Source organism: Ciconia boyciana, chromosome 9, assembly GCF_034638445.1.
Source record: "Ciconia boyciana chromosome 9, ASM3463844v1, whole genome shotgun sequence".
Lineage (NCBI taxonomy): Eukaryota > Metazoa > Chordata > Aves > Ciconiiformes > Ciconiidae > Ciconia > Ciconia boyciana.
Window position 1 is genome coordinate 46,218,475 of NC_132942.1, and position 24,989 is coordinate 46,243,463.

A 24,989-nucleotide genomic window follows, 5' to 3' on the forward strand; every position below is an offset into this window, starting at 1 on the left:
AGAGGGGGGTCAGCGGCCCTCATGGTGGGGGGTCTTTACGGGAACTGTCTCTCCTCCCTGACTCACCTGCCTTTCTCCTTCTCTCCCCGCCTGCAGGTCCGAGCCGTACCGGGTGCAATGAGCGCTCCGTGCCGGCCCTGCCATGGAAGGCTGTGACTCGCCCGTCATCCCCGGGAAGGACAATGGGTGCGGCATCCCTCAGCACCAGCAATGGACTGATCTCAACAGCGCCCACCTCCCCGACACGGCCGGCAGCATGGAGCAGCCCGCGGCGGAGAGCCGCGGCCCCCTGGACAGCCTGAGGGTCCCTTTCCCTGAGCGCGTCCCCGAGAGCAGCGCCGCGGCCGGCCCCGGCACCGAGCCCGCCGGCAAGGAGGTGAGCTGCGGCCAGTGCGCCGCCTCCTTCGCCGGCCTGCAGAGCTACATGGAGCACCGCTGCGCCGGCGCCCGCCCGCCCCCGCCGCTGAGGGGGGAGAGCGGGAGCGAGAGCAGCGAGGACGGGGAGGAGGAGAGCGACGTGGAGAACCTGGCCGGTGAGATCGTCTACCAGCCGGACGGCTCGGCCTACATCGTGGAGAGCCTCAGCCAGCTGGTGCAGAGCGGGGGCGCCTGCGGCAGCGGCAGCGGGGCTCTCCCCTCGCTGCTCCCGAACTCTCTGCCCAAGCAGGGAGAGCCCTCCGCCGCCGCTCCCGTCTACCCACAGATCATCAACACCTTCCACATAGCCTCATCCTTCGGGAAGTGGTTTGAGGGCTCAGACCAGGCCTTCCCGAATACCTCAGCCCTGGCGGGCATCAGCCCCGTCCTGCACAGCTTCCGCGTCTTCGATGTGCGACACAAAAGCAACAAGGATTACCTGAACAGCGACGGTTCTGCCAAAAGCTCCTGCGTATCCAAAGATGTTCCCAACAATGTGGACCTGTCCAAATTCGATGGCTTTGTGCTCTACGGGAAGAGGAAGCCCATCCTGATGTGTTTCTTGTGCAAGCTCTCCTTTGGGTATGTCCGCTCGTTCGTGACCCACGCGGTGCACGACCACCGAATGACTCTGAGTGAGGAGGAGCGGAAAATTCTTAGCAATAAGAACATCTCCGCTATCATCCAAGGGATAGGCAAAGACAAGGAACCCCTTGTCAGCTTTCTGGAACCAAAAAACAAAACCTATCAGCACCCTCTCGTTTCCGCAGCTAACCTCATAGGCCCTGGACACAGTTTTTATGGTAAATTCAGTGGCATTCGCATGGAAGGCGAGCAGGCCCTCCAGGCCGGGGCAGCCGGTGGAGCAGAGCCGCCGCCGGCGGGCGTCCTGGCCCCCGGCGCGCTCCTCAACCTGGGCGGGCTGACCAGCTCGGCTCTGAAGACTCCCATTACCTCAGTCCCCCTGGGCCCGCTGGCTTCCAGTCCTACCAAATCCTCAGAGGGGAAGGACCCTGGGGTGGCAGAGGGGGAGAAGCAAGAGGGGGGCGACCAGGACAGCCTCTCGGAAAAGGCAGAGCCAGTCGAGGAGGTGGAGGAGGAGGAGGAGGAGGACGTGGAGGAGGAGGAGGAGGAAGAGGAGGAGGAGGAAGAGGAAGAAGACGAGGATGATGAGGGTTGCAAAGGACTGTTTCCGAGCGAGTTGGAGGACGAACTGGAGGACCGGCCCCAGGAGGACACTGGGGCTGTGGCAGGCGGCGGCAGCAGCAAAAAGGACCTTGCTCTCTCAAACCAAAGCATTTCTAACTCTCCCTTAATGCCTAACGTGCTCCAGACCCTGTCGCGGGGCACAGCTTCTACTAGTTCTAATTCTGCTTCTTCCTTTGTCTTTGATGGTGCAAACAGGAGGAATCACTTAAGCTTTAACAATGAGGGCGGCGGAGCCAGCGTGGCAGAGGGCAGCAGGAGGCTGGACTTTATCGATGAAAGTGCCAATAAAGACAATGCCACAGCACCAGAACCAAATGAGAGCGCGGAGGGCGAGGACGGGAGCTACATCTCCCATCACCAGCATGCTGGCCCCCTCTGTGAACTTGGGGGCGGGGAGTGCCCCTCGGGGAGCGGCGTGGAGTGCCCAAAGTGCGACACGGTCCTGGGCTCCTCGCGGTCGCTGGGTGGCCACATGACTATGATGCATTCTCGCAACTCATGTAAGACACTCAAGTGTCCCAAGTGCAATTGGCACTACAAGTACCAGCAGACGCTTGAGGCGCACATGAAGGAGAAACATCCCGAGCCGGGGGGCTCCTGCGTCTACTGCAAAAGTGGACAGCCACACCCGCGGCTGGCACGGGGTGAGAGCTACACCTGTGGTTACAAGCCCTTCCGCTGCGAGGTCTGTAACTACTCCACTACTACCAAAGGCAACCTCAGTATTCATATGCAGTCCGACAAGCATCTCAACAACATGCAAAACCTGCAGAATGGAGGGGGAGAGCAAGTCTTCAGCCACACCGCTGGGGCAGCGGCAGCGGCTGCGGCAGCCGCGGCGGCCGCGGCAGCGAACATTGGTAGCACCTGTGGGGCCCCCTCCCCCACCAAACCAAAAACCAAACCTACGTGGCGGTGCGAGGTGTGCGACTATGAGACCAACGTAGCTAGAAACCTTCGTATTCACATGACCAGTGAGAAGCACATGCACAATATGATGCTGCTTCAGCAAAATATGTCCCAAATCCAACACAACCGGCACCTGGGCCTCGGCAGCCTGCCGTCCCCCGCCGAGGCCGAGCTCTACCAGTACTACCTGGCGCAGAACATGAACCTTCCCAACTTGAAGATGGACAGCACTTCCTCAGATGCACAGTTCATGATGGGTGGATTCCAGCTCGATCCCACCAATCCCATGGCAACGATGGCTCCATCTCTAGGTGAGGCTGAAGGGTTTTCCACCGTGTCCGTGTGTAAGGGAGGGATTGTGTTTGCGTTACCGCAAAACCCTCGTGCATGGACTGGGCGCTGCGTGCCAAATCCCTTCCTTCTGTCTCTGCGACCCACGCTGTGTAGCGCAGCCGCAGTGTGGCGAGTTGCCTTTGTGTGGTGGTCGAGGATGGAGACTACACGGTGGAGACCTCTCTTCTGCATTCCCCCAGGCTAATTTTTCTCATCCTGGGAAAATACATTACTTTTCTGGTACATTTTCTAAGAGTTTTAGTAGGGAGCTAATAAAACAGTAGATGCGGATTGTTGCTGACATGCATTAAATGTTCCTCCTCATTGTGGGAAGCAGCCTTACTACAGTGTTTCCTAGTGATTTTTCCTTGGTTTGGTAAGGGGTGTGAGTAGTTTGGCGGGTGGCTTTGTGAGAGGGTCTCATCAGCTGCTGGCGCTCTCGAAGGCAGATACTGAGTTGGCTATGTGCTGCGTTGCCCTGAGAAGAAAAGGTAAGCAAGTTTTGAGAGTTGTGATGAACTCAGTGGAAGGGGTGGTGTTCCTCTGCTGTAGAAACTGAGCTGAGACCATTCCTCTGATGCCAGTGTGAGAGACAAGATTTGAGGCTTGTCCAGATGAGAATTATTAAACTGGAGGGGAATGGCTATAGAGAGAGGAGATTATTTCTCTCATCAGATGACAAAAACACTTAAAAATTAACTACTAAATGCATTTTTCCTGACAACAAGCATTCATCGAGTTCGTGGTGGCACAGTGGGGGGCACACGCTATCCCCACGCAATTTAGTCCAAGGCTTAGACTTAGAGTGGGGATAGAGGGTCAGGTCCTGTTAGGTTCCTCGCCTGTGGTGCTTATGTCGCCCAGGGCCAGCAACAGCGGCCAGCAGCGTGCACGTGCTTCCCGGTGCGTGTGCACGTGCTTCCCGGTGCGTGTGCACTTCGCAGCGCTGTCGAGCGAGAGCTGGCGCAGAACAGAGCCCCGCACCACGCTTCAGGCGTGGCAGAACAGAGCCCCGCACCACGCTTCAGGCGTGGCAGACACTGGCTGAAATTGCTGCTGTCTCCACGTTGTTTTGCTGTTGCTGAGAATTTTTCACAGTGCCTTGAGAAAGCATATGAAAAGAAATCTGCCACTTTACCTGCTTTCCTCTGAACTAGTTTTTCTGTGCTGCACTCTGCCCTCCCTAACCGTGTCCATCCATCGATGCTGTTATTACTGATGTGCTCCGTTACTGGTTCATTGGTCTCATGCATGTTCTCCTTTCCTTCAGCTATTCATAGTACAGTTATTATTAGTCCAGAAGGACATGAAAGTCATATGAGAGAACAACAACACAAGATACTAAAAAAATGAAAAAGAAAATGAAGGAACTCAAGTGACTATAAATTAAAGTAATTATCTTCCCTTTTTTCTTTTTTTTTTCTTCCCCCCCCCCACCTGTGGTGTCCCAGCTTGCATCTTTGGGAGGTCAAGGACACAGTCTTTTTTTAATGTATTTCAATAGCTCCAAGTTGCCAACAGATGTAATTGACAGCCATTTTAATATAGCTTGTAGTGTACAAAGTTAGTGTCGCCTGTGGTGGGTTTCTTGGGAGGTGCCCTTTTGGAGCTCATAGCCCCTCCTTACTGAAGCACGGGGCGGCTGGCGTGAGAGGAGGTGGGAGTATTTTGACTGAAGCATCCTGAAGTGCATGGCAAGGCCTTGAACGTATCTGAGCTCGCCTGGAGAGTGATTTGTGAATTGTACACTTGATGGTTGCAAATCTTGAGCTGAGGATTACGGAGGCAGGCCCTTCCCAAGTCAATAAGCACTTGACATGAGCTCAGCTCGTTACACTCACACACATGCTATCAACTTTGCTAGAAGTGAAGCAGAGTTTTCCCATTTTTACACTTCAGTCCAAAACTGGATTTAAGTAAAATATTAATAATTCAGAAGAGCCTGCTTTTGGGTTTTTACTGCATGGTGTGTTCAGGAGAGGCTGCTTTAAAGAGAGGTTTTCAGGATATACCCTAACAGGGGTGCTTAGAAAAATCACTACGATTAGGAGATACGGACCACAGAAGGCAAGCGGTGGGTTCCCTGCTCTTCAGATATTTAGCAAGCAGGTACGCGGGAGGAGCTGTACAGAGGGTGTAATTCTGCCGTGGCAGGGAGGGATAGAGCGGATGAAGAAAAAAGATGGTTGCTTTGATGGAAAGACAGGTTCCTGGCAGTGCAGGCAGATGGGACTTTCCATCTCCAACCAGCTCTTCTCTGTGTGAGCGCGAGATATGCTTGATGAAAACGAGGTGCTGTTCCTCTGACAAAGTCAGCATTCAGATGGTCTTGTAAGCTGTAGTTCGTCCTGCTTAGGGCTGTAGTGAACATTGTGGTGTTGCATTTCTGCAGGAAAGATGATAGCACGTGCACGGCCCAAAGCTGTGGTCTGCACCAACTGTGGTTGTATGCTTTCAGAAAGGTTAGTATGGTTCTGCCTGAACTTTGAGCGTCTCCCCAGTATTGGCTGCTTCTCAGAAAACAGGTTGAAACATAGGAAACTAAAAATCAAGGAAATAAAATCTCTCTTTTTGATTGACTGAGTAACTGTTGACCTGAAGTTCCCTTAATAAGATTGTTAAGCTGAGCTATGACGTAAGATCAGGGTAAAATACCAAAAAGCTGCAGGAGGAGCATAAATGTCTTAAAAATGGAAAAGGAGAGCAAGGTGGAGCAAAGGTCCTAAGAAGAGGCTGGTGGTTGGTCTCTGTGCTTTGGCATAAAAAGTTAATGTTAGAAAAAGAAAGTCTCTCTGTCCACATCTTCAAAGTGCTCTGATGTAAATAAGAGTTTGCTGCATTCATTTACTGTAAGTGAATAGAGTTCAGCTCTTGGTTTGAAGAGTAGATGTGACACACAGACCGTAAGCGTCCTGCTGGCTTTCCTTGACATGCTCTTGCACTCTCGTTATTAATAGTGGTTGTCTTTTCCTTGGGCGTACAAAGCGTCTATCAACACTGCTTTTTAGAAGACTGTCCACCATTTTGAACTCTTGGACAAGAGATGAGATCTAATAGTGCAGCAGTGGCACTTTTCAGACTGTTTTTTGTACTTGCCGCATCCTGCACCGTTGCCCGCTTCTGACGGCAGTGTGGTGACCTAACGGCAATGCTCCCATCACTTGGGCTTGTGACTGTTGGCCTTTTTGTGTTTGGCAGGGACTGTGCTCAGGTACTGCATGAGGTAACATTTCTTGCTTCTCCGGGTAGGCAAGAAAAAAGAGGATAAAGTGTTACGCTGCTCTTGAAATGGCCATGGAGACTTTCAGTGTGGTACTAAGGAAGTCTTCATCCTCTGAAACTTTGTAGGGTTTTTCTTGCCACCTTTCATGGGCAGAGGGTTGGATACTTTGTCTTCAGAGGGTGGGTAGCAAGGGCTGTTGCAGTCCTTTCCCAGCCTTACACACCGGCTGCGATTGCTTTTTTCTTCAGCTATGGTACTGACCAGCAGCGCAGAGGAATAAGCGAAGGGACAGCTGTGCTTGGCTTTCGCTGTGCATTTGCTGGGTGCAAGGGTTGCACTAAGAGCAGCGTATGTTCCGCTCTGTGCTTCTCTTCTGGCAAGTAAAGAATTCAGCTTTTCTGACCTCTTTCTCCCCTTTTTCCTTCGTGCAGTGGGTGGAGAGATCCCCCTGGACATGCGGTTAGGTGGTGGACAGCTGGTGTCTGAGGAGCTAATGAACTTGGGTGAGAGTTTCACGCAAACAAATGACCCATCGCTGAAGCTCTTCCAGTGTGCTGTGTGCAACAAGTTCACTACAGATAATTTGGACATGCTGGGCCTCCACATGAACGTGGAGCGTAGCCTCCCTGAAGACGAGTGGAAGGCAGTGATGGGGGACTCGTACCAGTGCAAGCTGTGCCGCTACAACACACAGCTCAAGGCAAACTTCCAGCTCCACTGTAAGACGGACAAGCATGTGCAGAAATACCAGCTGGTAGCACATATCAAGGAGGGTGGCAAGGCCAATGAGTGGAGGCTGAAGTGTGTGGCCATTGGGAATCCGGTACATCTGAAATGCAATGCTTGCGACTACTACACCAACAGTCTAGAGAAGCTGCGTCTTCACACAGTGAACTCGAGGCATGAGGCCAGCCTGAAGCTCTATAAGGTAAGGGTTGCTTTGCTTCATCTTCCTTCATTGCCCAAGTGCTGGAACAAAGGAAAATCTGTTTTGAACCGCAGTGGATTGTGATCCTTTGGAGACGAGCTGCTCAGATCTCTCCAGCGGGACCCAGTCTCACTTGCATGTGGTACAGCTCTTCAACCTGCGTTCTGACAGCAACGGTGGTTGTTAAAGCTTTAGGGTGTTCGTGGCAAGGTGCTTTAATGGGGGCTTGCATGTCTTACAGCCCTGCATATGTGTTAAATTATACTTTTGCAGAAAAATTCAACAGTCACTGTTGAAAACATTGCGCGAGATGGTATTTGCCACGCTTTTGTTGGCTCTTTTCCATACGGCAGTTTGTTAACCCGTACGAGATTCTTCATGAGCACCTGAAGGCTTTTGCTGTTGTCGGAGAAGTGTGTTCGTCCTGGCATTGAGAAGCTGGGTGGATGGAGTGGGGAGGGATGGAGGAAGAGGGCCGCTGCCTCTGTGCTTTTATGCTCTGTGTACGTTAATGTTGGCATCTGTAAGCAAAGTGTTGCTTGAGGCTGGAAAAGGGAGAAGGCTGGAAGAGAAGCCTGCATACGCGTGCATGTGCGTGACCGTGCACGTGGACAGACTGTATTTGGAGGCATTGCAGGGTTTCATCCACGGCAGTATTTGGCCTCTGACTGCCATCTTGGTTTCTTTACTCTCCCCCCCCACCCCCATTTTGTGTCTTCTTTATAACCGTCTTCTCTTTCCTGACTTATTTCTCTCGTTCGCAACCCCCTCCCCTCGCTGGCCTGAACCCTGTGGGCTGTAACCCAAGAGGAGCTCCGGATACAGTAAATAGTCCTTTCACTCGTGCAGCAGAATTGCTCCAGACGTTTCTATTGATTTTCACTGGACTTAAAGCTTCACCTTTTTCTCTAATCATCCTATAATGGCTTTAGTATGAACAATCAGGTACGAATTGCCATAAATCTAAGCAGCCGCATACCTTCCATTCACACATGCTATCCCACTCATTGTCTTCTCATTTCTCTCAGGTTTTTTTATATTCTTTCTGTCCTCATCCTTTTCTTCCCGCTTTCCCCCAAATGCGGTGAGATTTTTTTATATATAGGTATATACACACACAGACTGTATTTTGTGCTGCTTAATTATTTCTTTGAATATTTTTCTTTATGTAATGGGAATTCAAAACTTGACATTGAACTGTACAGTAGCCCACCCATGTCATGGTGCAGACACAGTAGATTTCAAAACTCCTGGATTTTCCCTAGGAATGAGCAGTTCCAGCAAATTCAGAGAGGAAGGAGACAACCAGGAGCATCATAGAAGGTTTGCCTTGAGCTATGGTTGTTGGACCCGCCTGGAGTTAACGGGGAACTGCTCAGAGGAGGAGTACGTTTCTGCTGAGCTTGCTTTTGAGGCCAGGACTGCTGTGACAATTGCTGTTACCATCATCAGCTGGGATCCAGCATAACACAGGAGAGTCTGGCTCTAAAAATGGTCAGGTCTACACAGACGCCTCTGCTCTCAGACGTGCAGGAGACCTGAGAGAGTAAAATCAGCTTGGAAACTGGGGGCAGGAGAGTCCCAGTAAGACTTTTAAAAGCCAGTTGAGGAATTGAATCTCTTCTGTCTGTGGAATTCAATTTGGGGTACAAAAGAGTTGTTTGAAAGCTCTATTATGCGTTTTAACACATAATATTGTTCTCTTAAATATACACTGCAAAAGTTTAAAAATTCTTTATCTAGACCCTTCATCTACAGTGGTTTCTACTGGGGAAGAAGCAATCGGGACACCAGAAGTCTCTCACTCGGGGTGGTGGCAGGGAGGAAGGAAGACAGAAAAAAGATCCCAGCAAAGTCAGACCAGGGGAGAGCCGTAGGTGCTTGTAACAAAGATTCCTGAAATGCTTTCCTGAGACAGGTGAAGAGGAATTGACAGTTTTCAGGTTCGTAAGAGGCCTGGGCAGTTCTCAGAGCTGTTACAGCCCTGTGTTGCTTCTGATGCAAAAGCAGTGAAACACCAGACAGAGAATAACACATTTCAGAGTAACGAAGTCTGTTGTATGGTCCATATATTGGCTTTCTAGTATGCCTGTATAAAGCCTGTAGCAGGGGACAGCAGACGGCTGGATTCACAGCATCTCGCTCCAGCATAGCTGGAGTCAGTGTTTGATTTCATGGAAAAACCCGTCTGTGGATCAGGCAAGCTTCAGTGCAATTCTTCCAGTCTTCAGCGTGGTTGTAATGCCATGTCTCTTTTGATAGCTGAAAAGATGCAGCGGGAGTGGGGGTAGTTCACAGAATGGTTTCTCTTCTCTCAGGCCTTGGTGTGGTCTGCAGTAAATTGAGATTGATTGGATGTTATTTTTCCTCTTGCTAATGTAATCCATTAGCCTGGCACATGCATAATCAGTTTAGAGCACAGTTAACTGGATGTAATCGAGTTCTTCCCTGCCTGCTGGAGAAAATCCTCTCCAGATGCTGCTGGGTGAGAGCACATACTAGGCTTATCACACACAATCCTCCTTATTCTGCTTTTTTGCCATTTTCTCCTAAATCACATGTTATTGGCTGTTTGCATTGCCCAAGAGCCACTTCTGTTAGTGCTACTTGCTGCGAAAAAATGTGATCTGGAGACACTGTTCGCCCGTAGTCTGGTGACCCTTTTAGTCTTCTCCTGCAATGCTTCCAGTGCCAGAGGAGAAGGTCTGGTCTTCTGCTGCCGTCTTTGTCCTGCACGTTGCAATAGCTTGCATCAGACCTCTTCCCATATCAGTGATGAGGGGGCAGGGATGCCACAGTGGGGTCCTCGCTTACAGCAAGAAACTGGAAGGGTCTGGTAGTCTTTCCTTCATTCTTATCTTCTCCCTGAATCCTTACTGTCCCCCTAAAATCCTGAGACTAAACTGGAAATCCTGTCGTTGATCTTGCGCTTGCTGGGGGAATGCGGTACTTGTGCCTCTCACCATGACGACTTATCTCTTTGGTGTGGGGTCGGTGGGTTTTACATTCTGAGAAACTACCTGGAAAGCAGGAGTACTGTTGTAAATGTGTGTGCTTAAATTTTTGAGGTGGATGTACTGGTTTGAGGTAGATGACGGGTTTGAAGACCCTTCATCTCTTAGCTAGGGCAGCATGATGAATATAATGAGACCGAGGTTGAGTTACACCGGTGGTTGTAAGCAGAGGCAGAGACTGTGCAAGCTCTTGACAAGTGCAGGCTTACTGTAACAGAAGCTAAGTCTTGTCTCCTCGTGACTGCAGAGGACTAGACCAGGCTTGAAGCAGAGCAGCGTTCCCCACATCTGGAAGAGGTCGGGCACGAGTTCCCAGTGTCTATTGCACAGGTGGAATTTCCAGCAGGAATTAATCTGCTCGAGCAAGAGCCAAGTTTGGATGTTTCCTACAACTTCCTGAAAATCTCTAGTTCAAAACCTGCAACTCCGAAGACGTTTAAACAAAGAACTACTGAAGAAACACATTGCTGGCCAGACTGCCAAATGAGTGCATTCAATGAGTTCATTCAGTGTCTTCCTTTTCAGTCTTTCCAAGTGCTGAGTTAACTTTTTTTAGGGAATAGGGAGCCTGAAGGAGAGGGTTGGGGTTACATGATGGCCTGAATAGGGGTTCTTTGTCAACTAGGAGATGCAGTGTGCAGGTCCCTTAATGTCAGTACTCAAGATACTAGCGGTGATGAAACTTTGTGGATCTGTGCTGACTTGGAAAGAAACAAAGACGACCTGTGAAAACAGGAGGTGCAGCTACAAACCCAGCAGAGGTGGTGGGAGTTCCCAGTTCCGCTGCGGAGCAGCCTGTGTCTCGTCCTGCCTCTCCCGCAGGCGCAGCAGGAGTGCGCGCACGCGTCTCTTCCGAGAGCGGAGAGGCTGAGCCGGAGTAACTGCAGCAAGATGCTGAGCTGCGCTGGGGTTTGGGAGCCAAGCTTTACAGTTCCAGTTAAGTACAATACATGAGACAGACCGAAACCAAAAGCATATGTTCTATGTGGTGTTAATTGAAGAGCTATGCTGGGGCTGTTGGTCTGAAATTAAGATACTGGTCAAATAGGCAATTGAGAAAGCTGGTGGAAAGGAAGATGACCCCAAGGACACTGCAGCGCGAGAGTGCAGAACACGCAGGGGTGCAGTGTGCAGTAACTTACTCGACTCCAGTGAAATACCATAGAATCCCCAGCAGTGATTGGCATCCCACAATTAAGAGGAGTATACGAGGCTGGATCACCAGCTACCAGACCAGGGTGGTGGCTGTGGTGTGCTAGGGGAAATTCAGCAGCCTGCAATGTAGAAAGTGCAACAGGAGACACTTCTTTTTTTTTTTTTTTTTTTAGCTACCACTCTGCAAATGGGGTAAAGCGTTACGGCAGCGTGTGATGCAGTGACTAAACTTCTAGAGGCTCTAAGTGTCAACTTGAAGAAACTTGTTGGAAAATCCCAAAAAGGTTTTAATCCCAGATGATGCATGGAATATTGTATGAGAAGTAGTTACTGAATGGTAATGATAATGCATTCAAATTCAATATCCTTCCATAATAGAAACAGACAAAAAGAGCATTTACCATAATAGTATCTAGCTTTGAAGTTAAAACTACATGCAAATGGGTGAGCTACTGTTAGAGAAATTAAAAGGGTGTGATGTGTGCAGGTCACAGCGGATTTACTTAAAACCACATTAGGTGCTTGTATTAAATGTATGCTACCCATGAGAAAAAGTTGAAAATGGAGCGGGGGGAAACCCTGCCAAAGTCCACAGAAAGTCCAACGTGATTAAATAGGAAAGTGTTTCAAGGGGAGGTAGAAAAAGGAAAGGGGAAGAAGGACCACAGTATGAGGAGGGGAAGGAGGAGTGAATTCTTCTCACCCCTGTTTCAGAGAAGAACTGAAGGATGCCTCTTTACGTAGGATAAATCCAAGAGGTGGTCTCAGACAGAGGTGCTAGTGAAGGAAGAAGTCACTGGGGTTACGAGGACTAAAGAGTTCTGCAGGAACCTGCACATGGAACGGCAGACTCCTGGCAGTAATGTATGCCAGAAACTACAAAGCATTAAGTCGGCAAACTGATAGAAACTGCAATAAGAAGAGTCTTAGTAGGCATATGGATTAGAAAGGGGAAAAAACGGACTTTTGGAAGAGAAGGTTCGCCCAGCACCGCTAGTGGTTTGAAAGTCAGCCAGCCTACAGGCAGGGCTGCTCTGGTTCATACGGGCAGGGGCTTCCCAGAGTCTTTGTTCATTCTTCATGAACAGCTCTTAAGCAAAGATGTGGTTATTGTCACTAGGGGAAGAGGTCTGTGAATGGATAGCGAGGTGAAGGATGAGAAATAAAAAATAAAATAAAAACTAGCTTTCCACAATGGAGAAAAAAGGTTAGAAAGAGACATGGGTTTTTTTCTGTGTTTGTAAGTGATCAAAAAATGGAGTAAAAAGCTTAAAAATCTGCTGTAAGGTAGACCGCTTAGATGTAAAGCTGGATGGCAGTCGCAGAAGAACTTTACAACACTAAGTGCTTTCACAGGAAGTGATAGGTGAAATTTGGTGTCACAGAGTGTTAGAGGAATGGAGGGCACATAGCCCTAACCTGGATGTCTGGGCTTCTCTCCCGGCTCCCCCCATCATGAAAAAAACAAAAACACAACCAACCCCCACCTCGCCCCCAAACAAACAAACAAACAAAAAACAGAAAAAAGAGCAAAAGAGGGTTAAAATTGCTCTTCCTGCAAGCAAGATGTGGAACTGTTCCCAATCTCTTGAAAACATTAGCTCAATGATCAGTAGCAAGCAGAAAGGCAAGGGTAGAACATGGGAACTGTGTAAATCCTTGATTTGCCTGATCGTTGAATATTGCGTTTAATTTAGCTCATTTTAGGAAGGATTAAAAATACTAGAAGCCCAGAGAAAGTGGCAGGGATGATAGCTGGCTGGAATGAGTTGTGTGAAGACTGTAAATAGACTTTGGAGTTAGCTTGACACACATCCAGAATGGAGCAGAGGAGGTGAACAGGCAGCAGTTGCTCACCTTTTCCTCCTAGCACAAAAAATAAGGAGCATCTGGTACAATTAGCAACAGGTTTAAAATGGAAAACACCCCACTTTTTTTGTGCAGCGTATCATTTACCTGTGAATCTTATTGCCACGGGATGTTGTAGAGAGCGGACACGCAGATGGACTGAGAAGGAGCAGGACGGCTGGGTGAGGAGCTGGCACACCGGTGCTCGTTAGAGGGTCATCGAGACACAGGCTCCAGCTCAGTAAATTCTCAAATAGCTGGTAGCTGGAAGCTTTGATTATGTGCTAGAAAAGGATTGTTTTAGAACTGCCCTGTTTCCTTTCACAAATTTCACAGCTAGTGGAAGTTGCTAGTTTATTAAAATCTGGTTACTATTCCTTTTTGGATTAGCGTGAGTTAAGCATGCCATAATTCTGCAGTAAGGTAGCGCTGTCTCATCTCATCCCACCGTTTGGCTGACAGTAGATGTTTCCTGTAGGACTTCAGCGTAGGAAAGCTCTATGTTTTGTCAGGTAAAGAGTTTTAAAGAAGTATCTTGGGTTTTCAAGCTTTAAAAAGAAAAAATCAGAAAATTGCTGGCATCAATGAGAAGCAAATAAAAGGATTTCCTGGTTTTTGGCCCCAAGATACGAGAGACTGAAGTGGAAGGTTTTTTGCATTTCTCTCCTCAATGCATTTTCATCAGAAGTTTGGAAAGCACTCTGCGTAGTCCGTCCTGCTGCAGCTGCTGGCAGAGGTCTGTCTTCTGTCACACAGAGGACTGCAGACAACTCTACCCCTGGCCATTGCCAGCGAGCAGTGGCTCCGCTGTCAGCCCCAGGAACCGGCCCGGCTTCAGCCTCGCCTCCGGACCCCGTGGGGTGCGAGGGCTCAGCTCGGCGTTGCCAGAGCTGTGAGTAGCTGGTGTGATTCAGCTTCGAAATACCCAAATGATTTAACGTAGGCAAAAGGAAACATGTTTGGGTTTTGATTTTTATCAAAAACGTCCTTCGATCTCTGCCTTTTAAGGTTCTTCGGGTGAAGTTGCCCACAAAGAGTCTGTCGTGCTTGTTACAGAGGCTTTAGAGCTGTATTAACCTTTGATTTACTCACTGTCTGCCTTCTGTGTGGTTTGGGTTTATTTTTGCAAGTTTATCTTTTGAACTACAGATGCAGCATCAGAGCTCTGTCTTACGCGCATGAGTAACACGAATTGTGCCAGAAGCCTGTTTAAATTATAGCATATAAGGGACTTTTAGCTGATTTCCTACAAGGTCTTAAGTTAAAATTCCAACGGCAGCTTCACAAGTGAATACCCATTTAAGTCTCCCCACAAAGTTGTTTTTAAAGCTGGTCTCCCAAACCTTTAATTCAAATCTGCCATCCTCTAGTCTTGGATAAACTCATGATGAAAGATAAGCTTATGAACTGAAGCACTTCTGAGGACTCGAGCGTGCTTAAATCTGGAATGAACTTTGAGCCTTGCTGAACTCATAGCTGGAGAAACTGTGTGAACTACACCCTGGTCTGCACACGCCGTGGATCTGAGTCGAGAGGGGCTTTGGAGCTGGTCCGTGCGCCTGGCGGGCTGAGCTCCTGGCTCAGCTCCCCGGGGGGAGCAGTCGCCCCAGCAGCACCTCAGCAAGCTCTGCGCGCTCTGCCTTCTTCCAGGCTTGAAGACGTTCAAGCATTGCTTTGCTTCTACACGAAACTGTTTTTCACAGTACCGCCAATTACAGGAGGAATGAACGCCTACGATCTGGTTCTACTTTTGCATCCTGTTGGGATTACCAAGTATTTTAATACAAAAAGCACTCACTATCCATTTAACCCTTTCAGAAACCTCCCTCTTGGGACTGCACGTTTCTCTGAGTGACAGATTGCTCCGTCACATCACCCTGGCATTAAAGTAGGTTTTACCTTCCTTCAGGTATTTAATAATAAAGTACGTTAGTATAGGATCACAAAATTTACGCTTTCTCTATACTGCTTTTTGAAAGGGTTGAAATCAAAACTATTGAGAATACACAGCACTGCTTGCTGTATGGTTTTTTGATGGACTTCTGTCACTTAGATTTGTCTTTCAACAGTTTTTCCAGTAAGTACTGAGCCATGTGCAACCAACAGCTTAGTGAAGAAGCCACCCTGTAAAAGCAACTTGAATAACAAATGAGGGAGACTGCAACTGGAACAGGAGCAAGTGATCACCACAGCAGGAGCTAGGAGTTAGCCAAAACATATAGCTAAAAGCTCTCTGTCAAACAGGGTTTAGAATTCAAAATATTTGTGAGAATGGATTAAAAAAACCTAGCCAAACAAACAAAACCCAAGAAAAAACCCCCAACAACCAAAAAACACCTTGACAAGCTTTTATCCTGATCTGCATAAACTGAGTTTTTCACAGCTTCTGCAGCAGGCGCTTGTGAACATTGCAGATGGCTGTTGGGGCTTGGTTTCTCTCTGGGTCACCAAGATGGGTGGGTTGGCGGGGAGAGGCTGAGCGCTGGGGAGTGAGGAAGGTCTTGCAAAGCTGTCCTGGACCTCGGCTGCTCTCTCACAACAAGATGTCATCATTTTGATGAGGCGTCAGTGTGAATCTCGTACGACCTTTCCCCATGCGTGATGCCAGTTTTGTCTGTGTTTATGGTTCATTTCTTTTAATCCCAGTAATTTTGGAAGACGTGGATGAGTATCTGAATTTCAAAGCAGGCATTTTTCCCATTTCAGATGATGCTCGTACAGACTTTCAGGGTGAGGACAAGGTGGTTATGGTCATTGCTCTGATGCAGGGCCGTTGACAGAAGCTCTAGCAGACCTTGCTGTGGTGGCATCAGTTGTCGGGGACCTGCTGTCCCTCCTGTACTGATGTGGGAGGTTGCTGCACTGCAGAGGAGAGCGTGGAGGGTGAATGTGTGTCAGAGATGCTGGTCTGAATGTGTCAGAGATGCTGGTCTGGATCCGAAAGGCATGCATTTTTTTTTCCGGGTGATCAGCCCCTGTGAGCACAGGCTGGCACAGAAGCATGTTGTGGGTCCGCTTACTCTCCGGCCTGCAGATTTAGCATTGTGACGGGGAGCTCCAGTCAGGAGAGCTGAAATGAGATTTGTCCAGGACCGGTAACGCGCCTGTTTGTCGGGGTCTTATCCCGCTGTTCCTACGTGCGCCTAAAGCGCGTAGTTGAAGACAAGCGGGTAGGACTGGAACGCGCCTGGGTGTAAGAGTGCTGGAGTGAGCAGGTAGAGGAGATGGGGGGACAGTTTTGTACGAGGCCGAAGCTGGCGCGTGGAGGGGCAGCACGGGGCTTGTAAGCCCCTGCTTGCCAGTGTCTGCTGGAATCTGTGCTCGGGTGATTCCCCCGCCTGGCGATCCTGCCCTCCCATCTGGGCGGTCGTCTTTCTCTTTGGGTAGTGTGCCTCGAAGACCTGGGACGTGCTCTTCATTCCTTTTCCTGGTTGGGGTAGAGTCAGGCTTTCAGCACCGTGGGTAACAGTCCTGGCCAGGTAACAGCAGCGCATCTGCAGGCTCTTTGACAAAGAGCTTATTAAATAATGGATGGCCATTCGTTAACATCCATCTCTCGCAGTGGGTTGATTTGCAAGCTGGGAAGGAGGCCATGAGGTGCATTCCCCAACCTGTTCTGTGTGACGTGGCGTGAACTGCTGATTTCTGTTAGGCTGTGCTGGTGCAACCCGGCTACAAGGAGCTTTGTCGTCTTCTCTCCTGAGATAACTGAGCTATTTCCGAATAAAATTTTCTAACAGTTAAAGTCCCCAAAACTACTGTGGAAGCAGCACGGGAGGTTCTGTGTTTGCTACCTCCTAGGAAATTCATTAAATTACAATAAATGATGTATGCATAGCACATAACTTAGTACCATAATGTTCTTTTGGTCCTACTTGCCAGTCCTAAAAATTCTGGCCTTGCACTGTAATGTGTGCAATCAAGTTCTGCAATTCAGATTGGGCAATAGGTTACACTTGTGCAACAGGTTCTCTGAAAGCTGTGCCTTTGGGTACGGTTGGACAAGCTCTGGTAAACCTTATTGCAGCTGTTTGAAGAAACTTGTCTCCAGGTTACTTTGCCTGTCTGCCAAAGACTGCTACCCACGCTGCAGAGCTCCGGGGCAAAGCGCAAGCGTACTGTCCCGTACCGCTGCTGGAGCGTGCGGCCGCGTGCGCTGGGCGCGTGGGCACCGTCGCCTGCACGGCCGGAGCTGGCACGGGGCAGCTCTGGGCCTGCCGGGCTGTGTTCTGCTGTGCTGGCAGTACCTGGGGGTGCCAGCGCCTGGGGGGTGTCTGGTAGGTGAATATTTATTTAAAAGCTTCGTGATACCAGTTTGTCCCTTCCTACCTTCGCGGAGTTTGCGGATCCCTCCGCCAGGACACAGTAAGCCAGGGTGCTGGCGACGTGTTATGAGGAGCAGATTCCAGCTCACGTGGCTCTGGCAGGGACTTGGCGTGTCTGTGCAGAGTAAAGGTAATAAACAGGTATTGCAGTCAGTTGATTTTTCGCAGTGCTGTATCATTGTTCCCCAAAACTTCCTTCCCGCTACCGTATTTTGAACCTTCCCCTTGCCAGGAGCTGTGAGGAATTAAGTCTGGGTGTTGTGGCACAATGTGGAAAAGCTGCTGGCATCAACTTGCGGTACAAATGCTTGTTTGGGTACTAGTTTGATTTATGTTGGAGTTGCCATACAGCTCCATTGTGATATTGCTTTTTTTCCTGACACCAGAAATTAATGCCCGGATTCCTTCCTTCCCACTCTTGTTCTGCATTTAAAGCAGGGAGGTGGGTTTCTAAGGAGGTACCATTATTGGCCATTGAATCAGCAGTGGAGTGCAGGTAATCCCAGGATCCTGGTTTTCTCTTTCCCCCAAGTATTAGTTCAGATTGTTTTCTGCCCAGCAGAACAGGCTGTGGCGGCTCGGGTAGAAACACAGTCGCTGCCTCGTTGCACGGCTGTTTGAGCCTGCTTTGTCTCCCCCCTTGTCAGCGCGGGGGCTCGCGACGTGGGGAGAGTGGGGAGCTGATGCAGGAGGCAGAGGGCAGGATGCTCTGATCTAACTGGGGAGAATGTAAAAATTTGCATTTTATCCCTTCCTTTCATCCCTCGTGCAAGGCTGCCCGCGGTTACAGAATTTGCAAGGATTGATGCACGTGACCTGTTTGGGTTTCACCACGATTATGTGGCGGTTAGGGTCCTCTGACCTGCTGCCATTTATTTCCCTTCAGCTGCCTAATGGCCTCGAGACTTTATTCCTGCCTCTCTTTCTGAACAGGCATTACAGTCCTGTCCCACCCACTCCTCTCTTTCTCATGCCTGGAGAACGATGGTTTCAAAGAAAATCACCTGGGGAAGTTTCAGGCAGCAGTAACAAAGCCTGTCTCCACAGAGGGGAGGCTAATTACACAGCTAATTAATCCAACAGATGTCACTTTAAATGCCTGTTTCTTTGTGATTCTGTTGCACACATCATGCTGGTTAAACAGACTTCATGGACCCTGTTCAAAATGCCTGCACAGGCTGCCGGAAGCTGCCGGTTTAGACCCTGGCGTGTCCTGTTCGCTCCCCGAGGTTCGTGTGGAGGAACGAGTCCGAGAGCGCCGAGTCTAGACTGCGCTCCCAACAGATTGCACTTGGAGAGAAATGCCGTTCAATAGTTACGTTTAGTTTAAAAACTCTGAAATAGCAGATGTGCGTATCGAAGTGGTTGTTTACATTCTTGCTCTAAGCGTGGAGGCGAGGCAGAGGCGTCGGGGAGAGGAGACCCGTCCTGCTGCACCAGAAGCACCGCTTGGCGCGAGGCAAAGAGAATTCGGAAACCTGAGCCGCTCCAGTAAGGTCAGCAGTTCAAACCCAAGGCTGGTGGAGGGCCTGAAGCCGCTCGTCTCTAACGTGAATGTGGTCGGTCCGGTTCCCGCAGCCAGCAGCTCCTGTGCCATCGGGAGGGTTCCCTTACTCTGTCTCCCCGGGGTAAGAAAAAATGAGCATTTCTTCAAGATCTCGGGCAAGTCTTTGCTCGTAAGGGTGGGGACGTGGTTGCCCCCCAGGAGAAGGGAGCAGTTCCTTACCCTCCTGCAGAGCTGGTCCCTTGCTGCTGAAGGTCAGTGGTCACTGCGTGACAGCTCTTGTTGCCTCTGCTGAGACTCCCCCGATTTGGTCTCCTGCTGCATTTGATCACGAAACTGGGGGGGTAGGAGACACTTGTAACAACGCAGCATTGTTAGTGCGGGTGGTTTTATACATAGGTGCTGCGGTATTTTCTCCCCTTTGTGCTGTTCCGCAGGCTGGTAACATTAAGGTAAGGTGCGAACACCTCAGCAGCGTCATCGCTGAGGTAAACCCTGCCGTTGTCAAACACCGGTGTCACGCTGCATGTGAACACCCCAGTTTGAGATTGTGATTCTGAAATCGCCCGTCTTCTGCGTGTGTGCTCTGCTGGCTTGGCTTTTTATTCCATTTCCGTACGAGCGGAGTCAGAGGACTTCTTACTGAGCAGGTAGCTTCTGGGGACAGGAGACCTGTACGAGGTTGTCTGCAGTGCTGGACCAGGGCCGACAGCGCTGTGCCTGAAGGGTGGCTGCTGGAATGGGAAAGCGACCCCAGTGCTCTGGACATAACACACAAGACAGTCTTGAAGGCGGCAGATTGAACTGCCTGGTGTGACAGAAGCAGGAGAGATACAGTCGAGGGGGGAAGAGCATCTTTCTTGGGGTCTTAACATTATCGGTAAATCACAGTTGGCGCACTTGATTCAGCGTAATGGATGTGTTCTCATTTCCCACAGCTGATAAGGATTATATCAGCTTGGTTTAACAGTCTCATTTTCTGCTCCCAATGCACACTTGTTTTAATGCGTTTCAGTTAATGAGGTAGAAGAGAGAATGAGGTGTTACTGTTTATGTACAGACAGCAAGTCTGTGCAGAGGACTCTAGAGTCCATGCAGTCCCTTCCCATTGCTCTCAAAGGGACAGCATTAGCTGGCATTTATAGAAAATTTATTGGTTGTGGTTTATCCAGGTAAAATTTTTCCCAGTGGTGCACATTTCGCTCTGCTGCCTTCCTTATGCGTTATTGCAGGCTACGAGACGTGTCGCCAGCAGCCTGTCTGTGGGCAGGGGATGTCAGCGAGCTGAGGTGGCCCAGATGCCGTGTCTCACAAAACAACACGATATATTTGATATGGGCAAAGCTGCTGTGATCTACCTGGGGTAAAAAGTTCACGTGTGCCCTAAAGTAATTTATGGCTGGGGCACTTCAAACCTCCATCGTTTTGCTGCCGTGCTGTTTGCAGGTCCCAGCCAGGGTCAGGGCCGCTTGGTGCCAGGCGCTGTGCGAGCGGGTTCGTTAGCCGGTGCCCGCAGAGCGCTCAGCCCGGTGCCGCCTCCTCCCAAGGAGAAGGCGTGCCGTGCCTCGGTGAGGTGCGGCAACGGGACCCGCGGCTGCGGAGGCTCGGGGCTGCGCCTCGAGTGCCCTGACGAGAGGGACTCTGCCTTCCGGAAAAACAGGTTGTCCTTGTGCTGACAGCAAGTATTTGCCGTGGGGTGGGCTGGAGCTGCGTTTCTTCCAGCAGCATCCTGCCTTCCCCAGCCCCACGCCCCGCTCGCGGCTGGTGAGAAGCGCCTATAAATAGTTAACGCTGTTATCTAATTCCTGGCCGAGTGCCAGCAGCTGGCATCACTTGGCTGACAGCACGCCTGAAAGGCCCTGCACATTGTACCGCGTTTGAAGGTAAAGCTGCTGTTGGTTTAAGCGGGAATTAAACAATTACCGTGTCTTAGTTCTCCCCACCTTCGTTGGATTGACTCTATAAATTGTCAGCCTGTTGACATTTTAATGCGAATTATGTCATATGGTATCCCCTTTGATTTCAACATGCCTCGGTTTGTAAATACACGAGCCTCTCAAAGGGTTGTGGTTAGCATACACGCAGGAGGCCTCAGGGTTTTTGGTGGGGAAGGAGCGCAGCGCTCGTCTCTCGGCAGCGAGCGTGGCTGGCACAGCGTCTCGCAGCTCCGCCGCCAGAGCTCGAGGCACGTGCGGCGACGGCTGCCTCGGAGCGCCCGCGTCTGGCAGGGCTCCCCGTGCGCTGTGGGTTTGGGCAGCCCCGGAGACGCCCCGGCGGGGCGCTCGCTGGCAGCATGTGGGGTCCCGGTGCTTCCTCCAGCCTCCCTCGGTCTGGGGACCCCTGCACGGGGCTGCTTCCCTGCCCCTCCATGGGGCGAGAGCTGCCCCTGTCTGCAGGGGGCGAGGGGCTTCTTCGCTCCCCATTGTCGGTGTCTCCGGGCCCGCTGCAGAAGCCAGGGCGGTGCTGGTGCCGTGCAAAGACTCGGCACTAGCCGGAGCTCGTGCCAGTGATTGCTGTCGGGGTGCAAATCGGCTCCTCGGTCAGGAGCGAAAAAGAGAATGCCGGTAGGGGAGGAGCTGCTGCCAAAAACTTTTTGGGAGGTGGATTTAGCTGAAAGTAGCAGAACAGTGAAGTGGGTGGAAGGAAGAGGCAGGAAGGGCTTGTGTGGGTGAGGAGGCTAAGACAGGATCACGTCAAATACCTGCATGGCGCGGGGCTGTGGATGACGGCTCGCGCTGTGGCAAAGCCTCTGGGTGCCACCTGGGTCACGCTCCAGGCAGGCAGGTCCTGTCCCCTTGTCTGGGTCCCTGCTGGGTCTCCTTGGCTGGCTGTCCTCCCGTCCCTCAGCCTGTGCTGCAGAGAAACCCCTAATTCAGCAGGTCCTGACTTTTTGGATCAGCCATCCTTTCTTTTTTGAAACTGGCTCAAAGAGTTGTTGTGCCAGAGGAAGGAGGATCCTTAGGCGGGGTAAGCAGAGGAGTGAAGAATAGCTGGGAGCTCTCCTGGGGTGACGAATGCCTTCCTCCCCGCAGGTATGGCTTGCATCCTCTCCAGCAAAAAGCCTGAGGGTGTCCCAGTTTGAGAACTGCAGATTTAAATTGTAATGCCCACAGCGTTCTTGGGACTGTTTCATAACTCTGGGGGTGCTGCCTACAGGTATGTCATGTTAGGACTGTGCTTGTACTTCTGTGGGTGGTTGCAGAGTGCACCTGCTTGTGGTACCTGCCGATGAGCCCAGGATCGATGCCCGTAGGAGGAGGTGTGAAGGAGGACAGTACTGTTGAACAGTTTTGGCTCTTGACCACCAGCTGCATTGCCAGAAATGGAGCAGATGCTGATGCACGTGCTCTGCTAGAAGTCCTTTGGAGAAGACCGGCTGTCCCAGAGCTGGTTCTTGAGCATGCTTTGACCATAGGTGGGAGAGATTTAAAGACGCTGGAGTCCTTCTGTAGCTGGTGTTTTCATGTCATGGGGTCTGTGTTACAGACAGTTTCTGTCCGCCTGTGCATGTTTCCCGTAGTCCCACAAAGTATTTGCTTTTATTGTTTTCACACCTCCTTGTTTTTGACTTACCTGGGTTTTCTGGCGTATGCACTGCATTGCCCAGATAGACCTATTAAAATGTCTAACTCTGGGCTGGGCAAGTGGATTAGCAAGACATGAAACCTACGTACTGGCCTCTTGCTAGCATACACTAACCCCGAGCAGGTATCCTTGCAAAGACGTTAATCCCACACGGTCACAGAAATGAGAGTCTTAGGGCTACTGGAGTAAATGGAGTTACACATGCAATTTCTTAAATAGGATTTAGAAATCTGTCATCTCTTCACACTTCTCTGCCATGAGTGGACACTGCTCCCAGAAAAGATTTTGCTGCTTCCATTTTATTTCTGAATTGCAGTAGTCAGTAAGTACTCTTAATGCTGATTAATGCTGCCTTCATAGTATTTATCACTCACCCTGTGTATGTCTCTACAGAGTTTACATTGTGGATTGCAGATCCAGAATTGCTAAAACCAATAAATACCGCGCCTGGTTTCTCTACCTGTATACGGCAAATACAAGTGGATGCAGATACCCTTGAACAAAGGGAGCACCAAAGAGCAGAGACATTTATCGTCTCAGGTTTTATTCTGTTTGCTTCAGTGTATTTCTACAAGCTCCGTATTTTCCGTTTTTGTAGTCTGTCTTGGAGGGAATAGCTGCAACTAATATTCAGAGCAATTCTGGTCTCTTGCAGATCCCTCTACAGAAGTGTACTACAATTGAGTTAGGTTTTAGATACACGTAGGAAATTTTACACAAACATTGCTATCGGTGTTACAGTTGCACCAAAAGCAAGCACCCATGAACTCGGGAAGCTAGAACTTTGCGTTCCGTAGGAATCTAAACAGGTCCAGGTGGTGAAACCCTTCCTCCCTGTTTGTGTCGTGCTCAGAGCTGTGCGGGCAATGGGCTAGAGCAGAAGGATTTGGGGGTGTTCTTTGTTTGTGAAAACCAGGAGGGACCGTTACAGTCTGCCCTGAAGAGAAGCTCTGGTATCTTACCTTGTACTTCGAATTATGTCTCAAACTTTGGCTTTCAGTTATAAAATCTCTTATTAGAAAGTCCTAGGTAAGGGATAACTTGCTGTATCCTTTTGTTTGAAGAGTTAACTACTGACCTTGTTCAAAATACACACACCATTTCATGTCTGCATTTATTTAGCTTCAGGTTGTGAGCACTGGATTTTGCTTTGGCTTTTCCTAAAGATGAAAGAAACCTTTACTCTTGGAAGTTTTGTGTGCAGGTGCTTGCCAACCATCGTCATATTAGTTGTTTAATTTCTCATGGATGAGGTAAAAAGATTAAGCTGAAATCTCACTGGGAGGCTTACTTGGCTCTACCCTATACCGAGGCCATAAAACTGGACGCATAAAACTGGACGCATAGGAATGACGCATAAAAGTGTGTTGGTCGTTTAACTGGAGACCCAAGTTTTGGGCGTGTTAGGCTCCACCACAGCCCTGCGCCGCAGTAGTCTTGAAGCCTTGCCCGTGTCTTTCCCAGTTGTCTCAGCAATTCTTTAATTCAGGATGCACCTCTCGGGGTTAAACACAACGTATCCCCATAACGTTTTAATGTCAAATAAGTCCTTACACCTTATCTTTACACTGGCAAAGCTTTTGCTGGGAGTTTTCTTGGTGTCTTTTCATGTTACCGTGAAACTGATAAGGAAAAAGAATGGGGGAAGGAAAAGACTATCACGTGGGGGATTTCTAATAATTTGAAGGAAACTTCGGGTTTTTTTATATTCATCATCAAGACTGGAGCGTATTGGCTAGTTAAAGGTTTTTAGCTGCAAACTCAGTTTATTTTCAGAGCTGCACAAAGCTGTTTTGTCCTTCGGACAAAGCCCCGGTTGGTGTGCAGGGTCTGCAGGCAGCGCAGGTGCGAGGACGAGCATGGAAGAGCGACGGGGATGCTCTGACCCTGGGCCCCCATCCCCGGTTCCTGCTCTCCTCGCATGCGTCGGTGTCTTCCCTTGGGCTTAAACTGCCTGGGAATGGAGGCTGACAGCCAGGGAAGGGCAGCAGGTATCTCGGGCTGTCCCTTTTGTTTCAGGTTCATCTTTCTGTCTGCGTGGTGCTAGGTCGGTTGTACCAACAGTGCTGCCAGATCTGTCAGCATCCCCCGGCTGCTCCCCGGCTCTGGACAGCCATGCCCGCTCTTATCTTTGTGGCAGTGACATGCAGGTTGTTTAGTTTCTGCCCTTCTGATAAGGATGATGTCTTGTGTGTGTGTCAGCTCACGATGGTGGAATAAAAAGCAGAAGATCTACTGCTGGTGCAAAATACTGGCCCTTTCCCTGGAGAGGCTTGGAACAGCCTGTGAGAAGGAAGGGAGGCTGTGGCAGCCCCAGCCTCTCAGGGTGTCTTGGGGCGCTTGCACTTCCATACCGGTGCCTGTTGGGATTATGGAGAAGCATTGCCCCTATTCCTGGCAGTCTCGCAGGCTAAGAGCCTGTTGCGGATGAAGTTAGAGCAGCAAACCCAATCCATTCGTAGACTGCAAACTGCTGGGAGGACATGTATGTAATACACGAGCCAAACAGTTCTGCTGCCGTAAATTGTTACGGGTCATT

The 24,989-nt window shown here is 49.9% G+C and overlaps 1 protein-coding gene across 5 annotated transcripts in view; it reads left to right on the forward strand.

Moving 5' to 3' along the window:
* Nucleotides 1-24,989, forward strand: part of ZFHX3 (zinc finger homeobox 3) — a 693,289-nt gene that overhangs the window by 576,201 nt on the left and 92,099 nt on the right. For all 5 annotated transcript variants that reach the window (XM_072872994.1, XM_072872995.1, XM_072872996.1 and 2 more), the window contains 2 exons: nucleotides 97-2,846; nucleotides 6,523-7,019. In XM_072872994.1, coding sequence (XP_072729095.1) covers nucleotides 143-2,846; nucleotides 6,523-7,019 — 3,201 coding nt within the window. In that variant the 5' untranslated portion in view covers nucleotides 97-142. The remainder of the gene's footprint in view (nucleotides 1-96; nucleotides 2,847-6,522; nucleotides 7,020-24,989) is intronic.